The following is a 16,587-nucleotide window of genomic DNA, read 5'->3' on the forward strand; positions in this document are numbered from 1 at the left end:
TTTTCTAGAATCCAAGGAGAACTCGGCCTAAGTTAGGGCTGGTTCTGACCATCCGCTTGGAAGTTCTATAAAATCTCTATTTTTTCGTCTTTTAGTGATCTGTTTTGGACTGAACTGAGATTGATTGATCTGGGTTGATTCCTGCTGTGATTTTCAGATTCTGAATCATTAATTACCAATTGTTTGACACTATTTTGAACTGCTATCAGTCCTTCATTGATCTCTGCCCATCCGGTACTGTTCAGTCATAGAATTACTGGGTTTTTTGAGATCGATAGCTGCTGTTTGCTTTGTTCTTTTGGTCTGATTTAATTGGTTATTTTGGTGGAAATCTGGTTGTTCTCTGGTTTATAATTTCCTGCAGTTTTGGGACTGGTTTGGTTGTCAAATCCATTCCTACATTAGGGATAGGAAGAGAGATCGCAAGGAAGAAGAAGCAGAAGAAGAAGAAGACAGCCACTAAATGTGAAATTGATCTAACATAGAAGAAGCTTCATAATTTAAAATATAATAGAAACACAATAAACTAAAATTGAGAATTTCTACTTACCTAATAGCTACCCCAAAATAGCCTAAAATAAAAGATAACAAATATCCTCAAAATAAAATAAAATCCTAGAATATTCTATTAACCATGAACCCAAATTGGATCTAGGTCTTGGTCCGGGTTCTGGAGCGGGTTTGGGTCAATCCATCGGAGCGCTGCTGCATCAACTCCCCTGTTGTTTAGAAAAACCCATCCACGAGTTTTATAAAAGGAGAGAATCAACACCACTCGATCAGCATCCTCAATCAATGGCTCCAAAGGGGTAAAGATCCAACACACCTCGCGATCTACAGTCACGATCTTCTGATGGTCGTCAACAAATGATATGACTATGACCGGAATCGGATGGTGGGCTTCACAAATGAGATTGGGCCGTCGTTCAGTTCTTCAGAAACATCCTTCATCAGATTATCCCGTTCATCTTCAACATCGACAACAAAGCTTGATGTAAAAACATAGTAACGTGACCTTGTTGTCCACCGGGTTTCCAAATACGTGACTCTAGGGCATCAAGCCTTGCATTAATGTCCTGGAGGGTAACAGCTTGTGCTTCCTGTACAGCCTGGTTAACTTGGAGGGTGTAGACACCGAATTTTGTCACCCCCCGGCAATGATGACAATATGAAGGATTACATGTTGGATATTTTAGACTTGGAGAATTTTCAAACTTAGAGTAGAAAATGACCATTTTTTCCTATAAACTTTCAAGAGAAAATGTTTTCAAAAATTAGAATTTGATGTTGTGGATTATTGTTGTTTGTCCCCTCAAGTCGGACATTACACTTTGATGCGAGAACTATGCGAATTGACGCCCGATTCTTTCCTTCATTATATGATCCGGGTCCCTACTTATGCATATTTTCGTAAAGGTTCCCAATCGAGACTACAATCGTGTCTCACATCATTGGATAGTGCTCGGACTGAGCTTTCTAACGACATATTACACGTCGAATTCCAACAAACGGTTTGAAAGATATGACTCCCGAAAGTTGACTCCAAAGTTCGGTATCAGATTCCATTCCAAGCAACCAAAGAGTGCCACATGGCGCCCAAACCCCTTTGTCCAAAAGCAAGCATTTTTGGACAATTCTCTCTAGTTTTTTAGTCCCACATAAGAACTAAGAGAGAATTGTCCCAAGTCCTAAGGCTATAAGAATAGCCCTTCCTATCTTCCAAGAGGAGGAGAAATTTTGGGAGAAGGAATATGGCCCCATGAAGGTTTTTGCTAATTCCCTCTCTCTAAATAAAGAATCTCTCCAAGTATAAAATTTTGAATGTGTAATCTTTCCTTGAGCCGGGAGACCTAGTCCGGTTCGATTTTGGGCTTGAAGCACAAGGGTTATCTCCCCTTGTTTCTTGATTAAAGCCGGTTTAAGGTATTTATTTATTTATTTATTTTCTCCCAATAGCGATTTAGAATTAGTTTAATTAATAGATTAGTTTCTAATTTATTAATAATTGATTTATTTAAATTAATTATGTTTAATTAGTTTCAGTTTGGTTCAATACGGTTTATTAGATGTGAATTGATTTATTCCGGTCCAATTAAAAGTATTTAGGATTAATTGATTCTTTTAGATTAATTAGGTTTAATTGGTTTTTTTTTTTATATTTAACATGCTTACTTAAGTAGATTTGATTTGATTTAGTTTTTTTTTTAATTTTTTTTGTTCTTTTAATCTAGACCCTTAGATTAGGATCTCAGCTGTAACCTAATCCCATTTCTTCTTCTTCTTCCTCTCTTCCATCTTTCTTCTCCAGCGCCCCTCTCCACTTTCTTCTTCTTCTTCTTTTTCTCTTCTTCTTCCCTGCTGCTGCAACCGAAACCTGCAACTACTCCTTATTCTTCTTCTTCTTCTTCTTCCTCTTCTTTTCTTTCTTTTCTTCCTTTGCTGAAACCGAATTCCACCATCTTCTTCTTCTTCTTTTTTGCTTCCCTGCTGCTGCAGCCACTAACCGGCAGCCACCGAACTCAACTTCTCCTCCTTCTCTTCTTCTTCTTCTTCTTTTCTTTTTCCCTGCTGCTGCAGTTCTCTTCTTCTTCATCTTCTTTTTCTTTTTCTCTTCTTCTCCCCTGCTGCTGCAACCAAGACCTGCAACTACTCCTTTTTCTTCTTCTTCTTCTTCTTCTTCCTCTTCTTTTTTTTCTTTTCTTCCTTTGCTGAAACCGAATTTCACCATCTTCTTCTTCTTTTCTTTTTCCCTGCTGCTGCAGTTCTCTTCTTCTTCTTCTTCTTTTTCTTTTCTTTTTCCCTGCTGCTGCAGTTCTCTTCTTCTTCTTCTTCTTCTTCTTTTTTCTTCCCTGCTGCTGCAACCACTAACCGGAAGCCACTAAACCTGCAACCAAATCCATCCTCACCTTCATTCCTTCCATTATCGAAATCTGAACCATATCACCATCATCTTCAACCTCCCTTCTCCATGGAATCGATCCAACCTTGCCTAGGGCCTTGTATGTGTTCTTCTACTGTTTATAACCAAGCTCTATGCACCACATGTGGTTGACACTTTGGGTTACGAAGGCATCTGATCATGTCAAGAAACCAAAAGTAAAGACACTGTTGTTGCTATAATCCTTACTGGAATCTCTGAAATCAGTTTTGTAAATTCCCAATGTGTTTAAGTCTTGTAAAGTTTGATTTTTCACCTTTTTTTCTTTTGTTTTGCAATGTAGTTTGATTTAGTTGTTCTAGTAGTTTAATCAAACTCCCATGTTATTATAGCTTATTTTATTAATTTGCTTTGTGTAAATGTAATTAGTAAAATGATTTAGTCTAATTAGCATAATGTTTATCTCATTAGTCCTTTTGGGGCCTTATGATATGTTCATCTCACCTTTTAGGATTAGCTTAAAATATTTTCAATCCATCTAATTACGTATAATAATGTATTTGAACCTGGATTTAGCTTTAATCAAGTAAACTAGATTAGATTACTTAGATCATCAAATCTCATCCATTCAAAGTAGTCTAGTTCAACTTACTTTTCCTTGATTCAAAATTCAAATGATTTTCTTTTTCTTTTTTCCTCTTCATAACATACGTGGGACGTAGTCTAGGACGTAGGGTAGTATGGGCGTGGTTGGCCCCCCTCAAACCGGCTTGTAGCATTAGACGCGTTACTTGGGTTCTCGAGTTGATAAAAATGAACCCGTTTCGGTCCATTTCTTTTCATCTCAAATAGTGTGTCCTTTTAGAATTAATTGTGTTTTTAATTTAGATTCGGATATCTTGCCATATTGATAATCATTAGATTTAGATAGGTTAGTCAATATCATGTTTGCCATGCTTTGTGTTTATTAACATATCTTTTTTTTTATACTTGATGATTCGATGTTAAAAAGCTTAATTTATTTTAGGATTAGCTCAAGATAAACATAATTAGGGCAATTAGGTTTCATAATTTATTTAATTAAACCATAGGGTCAATTTGATCTTCCTAAACTAGATTAGGTAGACTAGTAAAATGCCTCCATTTAATGTAATTAGCCCATTTAACTTTTCTAATTTAATTAGGCCCCATTTAATTTAAAAATCTTTTTACCAATTAGATTAAGTAGGATTGCAATAATTTATTTCACAAATTACTAGGGATTAGGATTAATCATTTTAATTAATTCAATTTAGGATTTCATAAATTCATTAATCATCCATCTAGGTTAGGCTCAATTAATCGAGTTAGTTTAATTTAGGGTTTCATAAGTTGCTAAACTAGTCCTAGGTTTAGGCTTATTTCATTAGCTTAATCTAAGACTCATAATACATCAATTAAATCATTTAGGGTTTTTAATTTTTAATTGGCATAATCATTTCATTATTTGCATCATAACCTAGCTAGCATAATTTAGACACTTGGCTTAGGGTTTTCACATGTCATGCTTAGATACCTAGTTTAGGGTTTTCAGTGACCTAGATTTAGGACTAGTTAGTAGGGTACAAATAAACTTTGGTCAAACAAAAAGAACCCGGCCTTAGAGCCGGGCAGACTGGGTGCTTAACACCTTCCCAGTCTGTCACTTGACACTTGTCTAGAATCTTGGTACAAACCAACCTTATCCATCAGAGTCATTAGTCTCTCTCCCTTGATTGGGGGAGACATTTATGGGTCCTAGACCCTTTCTAGGTGGCGACTCCCTTTTACCCATAACGTGTATCCCCCTTTGGATTTTGATGACCAGGGGATACTATCTCATCTCATTAGGGTCAAACACTAACGTGTGTACACGCGCTACGCGCCATATCGCGATCCCAGGCAGAGGTCCATGAGACCCACAGAGGGTTCTTAAGATTTCTTCGCTCTGTTGAAGCAACTAAGTCCACTGTTCATATGAGGGGGTGGTGTAAGCAACCATCGGGGTAAACGAGTTGACAGGAAATTTGCTCTGATACCAAATAATGTGGGACCGGCAAGCCCCAAGAAAACCAACCCGATTGGATGTGGGCCCACTTAAGCACTTAAGACTAAGATTAGGAGGCAAAACAATAAATATGTTGATGTCTACAATTGAGCGGCAATCCTGTAAATAGATTGAAGATCATAAGGGTGGCAGACTTGTAATTTGTTAGAACTTCAAGACATAACCACCGGTTTACAAAGCACTAGTAGAAAGGGTAAACTAGGAATCAGACTTAAAAGTAGGGCAGTGAAGAATATGGGAGAAAAAGAAGGGTATTAATGAGATATTACAAAAGATAAAGCAAGCCCCACTTTATGAGGTTGTCTTCAACCTCACGACAGCCATAGAAGGTCACATTTTGAACACCAAGAAGAACTTGAACAGCAGCCCTTGGAATCTGCCTCAAAGAGCTATAAACTTCTAGATTTGTGCTCGCCTAGGCATCCAGAGTCGACCCACACCAGTATAGCTCAAGAAATCAAGCAGGGTTTGGATTACAAGCTTCTGAAGTTTAGGAGAAACGGTAGTTGCAGGTTCAGCTCTTGAAGGTATTATTCCACATCACAGGAAGGGCTTTGGTCACCTAGAAAAGGGCTTCCTTCGTTCATAACCTCAGCCCAAATAGATAGAGAGAGAGGCAGATCGAACCTCTTGATTAAGGCAATAGCTATCGCCCAGAAACAGAGAAAGAGAGTAGGGAAAAGAAAACAAAGAAGAAGAATAACAGAGAAAAGAGGGGATAGGAAGACAGATCGCAGGGAAGAAGAAGAAGAAGAAGAAGAAGAAGAAGAAGAAGAAGACAGCCACGCAGGGGGGATCACAATCACTTTTTTTTTTCATTAATCAACTAAAATTATTGTGGCCCATGGCCTTACATAAGTAGGAAAAGAATTACTAAAAAAGAAAATGCTAAATATGAAATTGATCTAACATAGAAGAAGCTTCCTAATTTAAAATATAATAGAAACACAATAAACTAAAATTGAGAATTTCTACTCACCTAATAGCTACCCCAAAATAACCTGAAATAAAAGATAACAAATATCCTCAAAATAAAATAAAATCCTAGAATATTCTATTAACCCTAAACCCAAATCAGTAACTTGGAACCCAAATTGGATCTGGGTCTTGGTCCGGGTTCTAGAGCGGGTTTGGGTCGATCCATCGTAGTGCTGCTGCATCAGTCCACCATCAAGATGATCCATCACCTAACCTACTTTTATGAAAGGAGGAATGAGATAACGAATTCTTGACAGCGCCACTAAGCACGGAAGTAACAACTCGTACACACAACTCCGCATTAAAAACTATGTAGTCAATACACAACTCTGCATTGAAAACTAGATACGCAATACAACTCCGCATTGAAAACTAGAAAAGAACCCCAAAACTCGAGCCAGAGGTATCTACGAATAGTAGTTCAATGCACTAACATAAAGCCCACCATCACAAGCAAACCAATTGCAACTCATGTGCGTTATGTCCACCACCATACCTACTACAATGTAATAAGGATTTGGTAGAAGAAGGCTTGGTAGCCCTGCCTAGCACGAAAAACCGATGGAAAAACCCTTACAAGCAACAAACCCACGAGAATGTAACAAATTTTTTTAAAACAAAAAGAGGGGGGGGGGACTCACGATCTGTCTAAACTTGCAAGCTAGCGACCTATGTTCTTCAGAGACCCACGTTAATGTCGTATTAAATAACACTTGCGGCAGGAGACGAGCAAAGAAGCTCTGCACCTACGAACGCAAGACTCCAAGAACATAGGCCACAAAACCGAGCATGGAAAAACCCTTGCAAGCAACAAACCCATGAGAATGCAAGATTTTAGAAACAAAGGTTGGGGGTGGGGGTGGGGGTGGGAGTGGGACCAAACGAATATTTGTTGTGCACATTGACTTGGCCAATGATTGCATGATAGTCAATCATTGGGCATGTCAATGTAGACAACAGCCCACCCCTTGCACCATGACTTGCATATGATGGCAAGCCACAGAGCACAGAGGAGTGGAGATGCGTGACTGCGGCCACACTCGCAATTAATGTATAAAATATTCTTACTTTTTAAATCCTTCTGTACCCTTCATATGTCATATCAAAACTGTGTATGCCTATCATTTGGCATTTAATTAACTGCAGCCTCAAATCATCACAAATAGACAATCTTATTTTATCAAATGGAAATGCATAAAAAATAAAGTGTGAATCACGACCAAACGTTACTGCCAACACAAAGAAGTCTCAAAAAATAGTAGATGATTCTGAGATAGTCAAGCTCGCACAGAATGACACTTTCACAAACAGAGCTTTGCAAACTAATTACCGTCCTCAGTTATCTATCGCCTCAGGAATGGAGTCATTAACCAGATATAGCCATCTGGAACATGAGAAAAACCAGATATAGCCAAGAGTAGGAACTACCTGAGTAACACTCAAAACACCATCAACATGGATATCAGAGCCTTCTCTCCGAAAAATAGGGTCTTGTTGGACCTGGGGAAAAAAAATTGGCCATAAATTCGAAGCAAACACATACATACTTCTTACCAACTGTTAATCTTAATCATCAATCATACAATAACATAATAGATGATAATGTTGAACAAGTTACTTTGATGGTAACATAAAGATCACCCGGCTGATTGCCATCAGGATCTGCTCCGCCACTTCTATACACCTTTATTGTTTCATTATCATCCATTCCTGCAAAAATATTATTTCTTATATTCAATTTCTGGTGTTTTTTTGTTCTACTTTTATGATGGCTTATCAAAGAAAAATGAATCAAACCAACTTGAAGATAAGATGAATGATTCGAAATGACTGATGATGCCTCAGAAGCAGCACAACATACAGATCCCAAGCTATAGAAAGTATATACCTCTTGATCACCTACTAGTTTTCATCGTCAGATATAACGGCTTAGGGGGAAATTTCCAGTGACAGGCACCCCCCCCCTTTTTTTTTCAACATTCCATCGTGAAATTTTCTTCTCTTTAAAAGGGGAACTAGAAAAAAATTCATATAATATTTTCTCCTCTCTAAAGTAGGAACACCATATTAGATAACATTCAAATTCTTTTTTTCTTTTTAATTCATACTTTTGGGCCTTCCATGGTTTTCCAGTTCAAAAACAATAACATCTACCTCCCAGAGTTGACATCACAGGCCACATTTTAAGCAAAGGAAAATGATTATCAGCTTTGACTAACCCTTAACTCTAGTCAGAACTTCTAGCATGTCCTTTTAGACCAAGCTTAAAACTGAGATTCATTATTATTGTTAAAGCCTAATCTATTCCAGTCAGTTAAAGGACCACCACTCTGCAATGACCATGTTTATTTAGGGCATATCTTCTGATGCCCAAATTTTAATTTAAAATACCATGTCAAGATTCTTGTGAATGATTTGAAGAATTCTTGGCAAGCTGATGCAGCCATCACCAATCTAAGATTGAGATGTTTCAATGATGGAAACTCGAGATACTACTTATCCCTGGTTTTAGCCCCACAGGCCTAAGACAGTCAACCAAACAGTCAGATGAAATAAAGAGACATACATGCTTCTCAATTCAAATTATAAATTTAACACTATAAATCAATTTACAACCCTATAATAGATAAGTTGAATATCTCAAATTTTTCCATCAGCATACAGAGAAGTGGGAAAAGAAAAGGAACAAGACAGCTCAAGCCTCAAAAGAAATGAAATAGAAAGAAATAACCCCCAATTTTAGAAGAAAAAGAGCAGTGAACAAAATAAAACAAAGGACAGAAAGCAAGAAGTTGAAAAAAAAAAAAAAACTAAACTTAACTAAGATATTGCATTTTGTCTAAAAAGCTACTACATATCCAGCATCAGTACGAACATTATATAAGAACTATATTTGGTTCAAAAGATACTTGAAATACCTGGCTTAATATCCAGCTTGACTGATTTTGATCCCCTCACAACACGTTCTCCTTTACATGATCTGCAAAAGCTCTACACAAAATGTGCATGTAATAGTAACATAAGGCCACATTAGTTTCACAAAAAATAGTCAAATTTCAGGAACTGGAAATGAAAAAAAAAAAATTGAAAATGAGAATATGCTAGAAGAAAATAAAATAGCACCAGAGTACAATGTATAAAAGCTTGCTAAGACAATACAGATTTGTATACAAGTTCACTATCATACATGAGTGCACGGTCTACATGTGATAATACGTTATACATCTTTAGTTTCACTGTCTGACAGCCTCGCTACAGAGAAAAACTTTTGAATGTCTCCTTCAAACCCAAAGACTGTCCATCAAATCATAGTTATGTAAACGGCCATTCAAATCACAATAAATGCCCATATTCAAGTTTTATTAGCTGCCTGTATAAATCGACTGAAGAAGTAAAATGTGTTTGTTTCTTCCCCAGATGTGCAATATGTGTCATCAGTGGGATTTTCTGTTGAATCATCCAATGGATTCTTGTTAGTGAGGTTTGAACCCTTTTTTCCCCCTTACCCCTGAAAAGTGTAAAGTTTTGACCCATTTCTTTAATGTCTTTGTGAATAATGGGAGTTTCCACAGGATGCTAATGCTTTTTTTTTTTGCATTCTATACCTTTAGGAAAACAACAGAATCTCATGTGGATTTTATAGTTCCAGTCAGGATGTGGACTACTTAGGAAGAAAGGAAAAATAAAATCTTTATACCCATAGGTTGGCAGCTAAATGGGCAAGAACTCCGTGCTAATTTTTTTACATATAAAGGGAACAGGAAATAGTCATCATATCCAGGCTCCATTGGCCAATATGATTTATGAGTGGACTTCATGGCCAAATTGCCAGTATTCGTGGAGCATTTCCAAACCACTTTGGATATATAGTCTGTGGTTTATTTAAGCGTGCAAGTGAAATGGCATTAAAATATGTCAAGTATATAACAGACAAATTGCAATTAATTACAACAAAAAAACAACAAACTAATGAGGTCGGCTGCAGTTAATTATACTTACAAAATAAAAACTACAAATAGTTAACCTCAAATAATTACAAACAGTAAGTGAGAAAGAAAACAATGAGCTCTATACCGTAACAGTTTTCCCTGTTCCACCACATTGCATACAGGTGGACTGCAACCTAAATGGGCCTTTCTGCATGAATATCTGTATATAGATCACAAACCCATCTGTCAGCCATGAACACAGTTGGATCTGAATACATACCCAAAAAAGAAAGACTTCAGGGAAAACTGACCACTCCAGAGCCTTTACATGATTTACAAGTTTCAGGCCTGGTTCCAGGAGGAACACCAGTACCACCTGCCAACATAATTCCATGGGCATTAACACACTGGGGTTGGGAGCTCAAAAAAAAATGCAGAACAAACCAGCTGGAAAGAAATGACAATTACTGCACAGGTAGGCAGTAAGTTTCTAGATAGTAAAGGACCTCACTAAGTCAGGAGATTACTGCCATACGGCCCATACCACAAGCATCACAAGGTACAGCAGCCTGAAATATCACAGTTTTGGTGCAACCCTGAACAGCTTCCATGAATGACAATTCAAGTGAAACCTATGTAAAATTAATAAAAAACGATGAGAACCAAAGAAAACAATTTAAAAAAAAAAAAAAAAGTCAGCAAACATAATACGGAACATAATCCATTAATTAACAGATAAAGAGATAGACAAACCTTGACATCCTGGCCACCGAAACCACGCTGAGAGAAATTCTTAAAGAACTGGTTTTCCAAACCCATCAAATATTAAGAACAAAATTAGATGATAACACTAAAATTTGAAATTTCTGAAGCAGAAAATATGCAGGACAAAAACACATACATCAAAATCCAACTTAGATCTGATGCCAGATCTCCAGCAGAAAGAAGAAGAATTTTTCCTGCAGTTTGGTTTGGTTTGGGTTATTTGGTCTGATTCACCTGGTTCAAACCAACCCCAGTGGTTCAAGGATGGTTCAAACCTGGTTCTTCTAGAAACCAGGACTGTGGAAAGCTATCTGGAGATTCTACATGGCTTCCGACTCCTGACTTTCCAGATTCCTGGCGACTCCAGAAATCTTTATCTCCAGTCAATGGATACGGTTCCAGAATTCCTGACTTTCAGGAATCATATCTTCATACAAGTCATGGGTATAGTTAGAGAATTTTATCTTTATTAGTTTATTGTATTTTTTTATGGAATTATTTTATTGCAGTTGGCTGGAATATAGGGATTCAAAATCCAGTCTGATGCAATCTAGGTATTGATCTCACAATAGAGGAGCTAACAAAAGGGCAGGGGACGGGGTCAGAGTCGCCAGTCCCAAATCAGGAGAAGAAAGGTCTAAGGGTAAAGGAGATCAATGAACTCACTCCCAGTATTAGAACATTCGATCAGAGTTTCTGCATAATCAAAACTGTTTTACTTAAAATATTTGGTTTTCCCTCAAATCTGGTCTATTTCTATTACTGCAGTCCTGTCGCAAGCTAATCTCCCACCGGATACTCCTGGTTCGGAGTTAGTTCTGCATTAAGATCAATTCAGCACTGAGGAAGGTGCAGCACAACTAGGAAAGAGAACCAGCAGTCAGTCCACAATGGTGTATTGTGGCATAGTAGAAACAGGAATGGTTGACTAAGAAAGGGAACCAATAGCGACTTAATAGAAATGGAAATGGTTGTGAGAGTAATAACAATGGTGTCGATGAAAAGAAAAAAAAATATATCATTGCTAAATTCCTGAGGCCTTACAGATTAAGCATCAGAATATTAATCAATCAAATATGCATCCAAATCCCTTTGGGTGCTATGAGGATTTAAGTATTCTACACTATCCCAGCAGGCCTAAAAGCACACAACTTTCATATTCTGAAAATACACCACCACTCAGTGGCTACCCCATTGATTCGCACCCACGAATTCAATCATGACCTCTTTCAACAAAAGCCATCATATCGTTTAAAACTCACCTAATTATAAGTACTCTATGCCATCAATTGCAAAATGAGTAATGACAATGATTTTATGGAAAAGGTAGGTATGGTGGCAACAGCTCATAATCCCCCATTCCCCACCCCTCTTTCTAAAAAAACGACCTTCTAGACACCTTACTACTAAACTTGTAGCGATAATGGTCTTAGGTATCAAAAAATGAGCCCATATTTCTTAAACTTTTTACTTGTTAATAATTACCACATATAAACTTTTGCAGAAAGTTCCCATTTTCACATATTTTCAGATTCACAAACTTATATTCCAAAATCATGAATCAATTTATAACAACTGCATCATATTAATAAAGAAACTTGAAACATTTAATGAATGAGATCTAAAATAAGAGAAAAAGATAAACAAGATATATTACAACATAGCTGCAACAGGGCCAAGGCAAGCCATGGTGAGATCATGGTGCTATGACGCCTAGGCAAGGCTGTCACCTAGGAAGCAGGGCCAACCTCACCCAGGGTGGGCACCATATTCCAGGCATGTCTTCCTTCAGTTCTGGGTCCTGGTGCCTTGATGGATAAGGCGGCTAGTTGCTTTAGGCTCAAAACCCACATTCCCACCTAGGCGGCACCTTGACAACTATGAATGGCATATCAACTCTGTGAAACAGAGGGAAGAGTTTACATCATTGAATCCACCAGCGCCACTACCAAAGATGTCCTCAAAAGGGCTACCAAATCCAGCACCTCCATATGGACCACCATAACCACCTCCTGCAGCAGCTTCCTCAAATGAATCATGACCAACCTGTTAAATTGAACCAACAAGGCAAAATTATTATTGGCATTAAAAGAATAAAGAGAGAGAAGGGGAAAAGAACTGTACAACTGATTTAAGGATAACAATGTAACATGATCACCAAAGGAAGTTTAGAGACCAAAAATAATAATAATAATTCAGTAACTCAATCTGCAAGTGAACAATTCAGAAGCAACCACCCCCCCCCCAATGAAAAAAAAAAAAACCACCTTTTTTTTCAATACAGGACTCCTGTTTCGGAATTTTAGCCATCAACTGCATATCTTCTGTTAAAGCATGAGTCCTGAAGTGTTTTCCACTGTTTCAGCTCACACATCCTTCTGGCTTTCCAGCCATTGTTTAAAATCTTCAACTTAGAGCATATTACTCCTGAATGCTGACATCATTGATCTTAATATGCACATAACCAATCAACTTAACTGACTTCCACTCGATTCCTCACCAATTACCACCCCAACCCACTAAAAGAAGAACCTCCCTCAAATGGATTCATTAATTTTATCCTTTCAATTTTTTCTCTTTGTCCCAACAATCCCATCTCACTAATGTCCATTGAATGGTTTGCATGTTGATTGTGCAATATCATGCTTCACTTAGCATGCTTGATCTGCATCCATCTCGTAGCATTTCCCCTTCAGCTTGATGTCTTATATTGTCAGACAGACAGACACAAACTGAAAGAAATGCTAACAAAGTTGGGGAAGCAGTTTGACTGAAAAGTCAATAATGTGAAGGAGGGTCCCTCATTTTGGATGCCAAATAAGCAAAAGCAAATTCACGTCCACCTCCAAGAGAATAAGTTGGCTCTCCTAACAATATAAGGCCATCTCTACTTTCTTTCATCATGTACTGATTGTCTACTTCAATTCTTTATCATCTTCTGTCCTCTTCTTCTGGACTTGATAACAATATTGTGCCTCGATCACACCTTCGGAAAATACATGTCACCCAGGTTACCCAATTGAGTGATCATTTAAAAGGAAAAGAAAGGGGAAGAAGGGAGGGAGGGTCATGCCCCCTAGTTGGAAATTTTTTTTGAAAGGCCAAATTTCACACACAAGTATTATACAACACCTTACTTCTCAATCTAGATTTCCAATCTAGGTAAATAACTGAAGACTTGAACCCCCAGAATTCCTTAAGTTACAAAGTCAAGCCAGGAAACAATTTGGGTAGTTAAATACTCTTTCAGGTCTTGCATTAAAAAAATCCAATCATAAAAATCATTAGAGGTCAAACGTGGAGAAACTTTACCATATTTCAAACTTGATGTCCTCCATATTCACCTTTGATAACATCATGCACCAAAATAACTTTCACACCAGTTGATATCGTGATGTTAAATAAATCAACAATGAGTAAGTAAAATGAAGACCTCAAATCACTCAAACCAGATTATAGTGGTGAAATTCAATCCTAGTACCACAGAACACTTGAAACACTTAAATATCAACAACCAACAACAACTTGACCTTATCCCAACTAAATGGGGTCAAACACTTAAAACACCCCACCTCAACCCCACTCCCCCGCCAAAAAATAAAAATAAAAAAATTACTGCATGATTAGATAATAAAATAAAGAACTGCAACTAACCAATGCCAAACAAGTAAGCCGTTGCCTATAGTTTATCCTCTTTCTACAAACTGTAGTAAATCTCAAGCCCTAAGAAAGCTCCCGTATAGGCCCAAATTGATTGTCACACTTCCAAATAGGTATTCACTTGGCCTATTCTGCATCCCACAACAGAAATGAGAAGCATCTCTATATCTACTCAGCAAGCCTCCAGTTCATATCATTTTTGCAAAATTCCTTGGATACAATAGGCATTTTACCATGCTTATATGATTCTATTGAGACAAGTAATGTAAAGATAGTTAAATGGAAGCCCCCAATCCCTGACTGAATACAAGTCAATTGATTAGGCAATCTATAAAAATTAGCTGTATAGAACCATGTGTAAAAGGAATAATTCAATAACCAAGGACAAGCTGAGAAACTGATATCTTAGGTGATGCCTGGATGACCAGGAAATCACCAGCTTCCATAGAAAATGTGCCAAGTTGACTGGGCAGAAAAATACTCTCGTTTTGTCTATGTGACCGCCCAACCAACAAAATGCTTTTATATGCTGTTTTGTTATGTTATGTTTTGTTATGCTTTTTTATTTTTTATAAAACAGGTATTATATCTGGTTTTATTCTCTTCATGTTGTATCACACACATAATTGAATATTCAGGGTTATCATTTGATACTCTGTATTTGCGGATGGAGAATAGATAACGCTACCACTATGTAATGGTGTATTTAAATTATCTCCAACTAATTTTATTTCCACTGAAATTATAAAATTATTTGCTTCCAAATTGAGAAACTAGGTGTAATGAAAACATTTGATATTTTTTTTCTTCTTAAGAAAGGTGCACCTGGTCATAACGTTGTCGCTTTTCTTCATCTTTTAAAACCTGGAAAAAAAAAATTAGAATTTTCTGTGAGTATGTTGAGGTGCTATTTATATATTCTAGTAAACATAAAAATGCAGTGTAAGTAATACCTCATAGGCCTTCTGAACTTCTTGGAACTTGCTCTCTGCATCAGCATCTTTATTTGTGTCTGGATGTAACTTCTTTGCTAGCTGCAAAGAATGCCGAAATATGCAATTGCTAAAGCTGAAAACTACTAAAAAATTTCTACTACACTTGAATGAAATTACAACACTGGGGACACATACTGCATAATAAGCTTTCTTTATGTCTGATGCACTCGCATTCTTGCTCACTCCAAGTATGTCATAATAGTCTCTGGCAGCCATGTACGTTGACCCTAACAGGGGAAAAAGATAGCCAAATTCATTCAAAAGAGAAAAGAAGAACAACATAAATACACAACAAAGATAAGCGATATAGAATGTGAACAAGAAGAAAGCAGAGATTTTTTTCCAGTACCCGTCCCATGAAACAATCTCTTCGCAACCAAACTGTCGTGTAAAATTCCACACCACACCCCATGTCTATGCTTGACTGCGGCATATCAAAAGCAGCAATCAATTACAGATGATGAAAAAGAAGAACTTGGTTAACAAATTGAAGGGAAAAAAAAAATAAACAAAAAAACAAAATCAAGAAATACCAATTTCTGAATTCCGATATCCCAACACCCGAAATGAATTGCAGATTCCTGAAACAAATCCCCGCGAGCTCCCTCGGCGCAAAGAATCATTTAACTGTAATTAAAGGAAGAAAAATAAATAACAAGAATCAATGAAGGGAAGAGAGAATGAAGAGAACAATATACAAGAAATTAAGGAAAGAACATCTTACGATGATTGCAGAATCGTCAACGAGTTTCGAGCCGAGGGAGCGTCTGGCGAACCAGTAGGCAAGTCTAGCACCATTAGAACGCACCATTGAAGCTCAAGCTCGATGCAAGAAATGGGAGTTCAAAATCAACAAAAACCCCAGTAAGACTAATTCAAGATCGAACGCCTTCCTAAGGTAAAAGCCCTAATTGAGAGGAGAATGAGATGTGGGGAGAGCTTGAGGCCTTTAACCCGCCACACCAGCTACCTTCCTTCCTCGTTCGAAACGTCCAGAGAAGAGAAACACTTGGGACAGTCTTATTAGTAAAACCAGGAAAACCTGTATTTTCTGTCGCTAAATCATGTTTAAGCCTCTTAAATGCCCAATGTGTTCCTTTTGCCTCTTTGAATCGTTGGATTGGAATCTTTGTTTGGGGATGACTCTAGATGAACCTTAAGGTCTTATGCTAAGCTAACCGCCGCCAGTGGGGATTTGGCGTAGGGTGGAGTGGGGAATGCGGAAACTTTAGATCTTATCAGGGTTCACCCTTCATAGAGAAGTCGGAAAGAGTTATGTGATCAGACAAACATGTT

General features: G+C 37.5%; 1 protein-coding gene across 1 annotated transcript in view; it reads right to left on the reverse strand.

The window, feature by feature from the left end:
- LOC122091657 (chaperone protein dnaJ GFA2, mitochondrial-like) overlaps positions 1–16,345 on the reverse strand; it is a 19,988-nt gene extending 3,643 nt beyond the window's left edge. Inside the window, exons 1-14 of the mRNA XM_042661700.1 lie at positions 16,016–16,345; positions 15,825–15,918; positions 15,641–15,715; positions 15,427–15,518; positions 15,250–15,330; positions 15,122–15,160; positions 12,560–12,682; positions 10,625–10,672; positions 10,416–10,503; positions 10,183–10,247; positions 10,017–10,091; positions 8,861–8,933; positions 7,561–7,652; positions 7,371–7,442 (exon numbers count right to left, since the gene is read on the reverse strand). Coding sequence (XP_042517634.1) covers positions 7,371–7,442; positions 7,561–7,652; positions 8,861–8,933; positions 10,017–10,091; positions 10,183–10,247; positions 10,416–10,503; positions 10,625–10,672; positions 12,560–12,682; positions 15,122–15,160; positions 15,250–15,330; positions 15,427–15,518; positions 15,641–15,715; positions 15,825–15,918; positions 16,016–16,102 — 1,104 coding nt within the window. The 5' untranslated portion in view covers positions 16,103–16,345. The remainder of the gene's footprint in view (positions 1–7,370; positions 7,443–7,560; positions 7,653–8,860; positions 8,934–10,016; positions 10,092–10,182; positions 10,248–10,415; positions 10,504–10,624; positions 10,673–12,559; positions 12,683–15,121; positions 15,161–15,249; positions 15,331–15,426; positions 15,519–15,640; positions 15,716–15,824; positions 15,919–16,015) is intronic.
- Between the last annotated feature and the right edge of the window lie 242 nt (positions 16,346–16,587).

This window comes from Macadamia integrifolia, chromosome 10, assembly GCF_013358625.1.
Source record: "Macadamia integrifolia cultivar HAES 741 chromosome 10, SCU_Mint_v3, whole genome shotgun sequence".
NCBI lineage: Eukaryota > Viridiplantae > Streptophyta > Magnoliopsida > Proteales > Proteaceae > Macadamia > Macadamia integrifolia.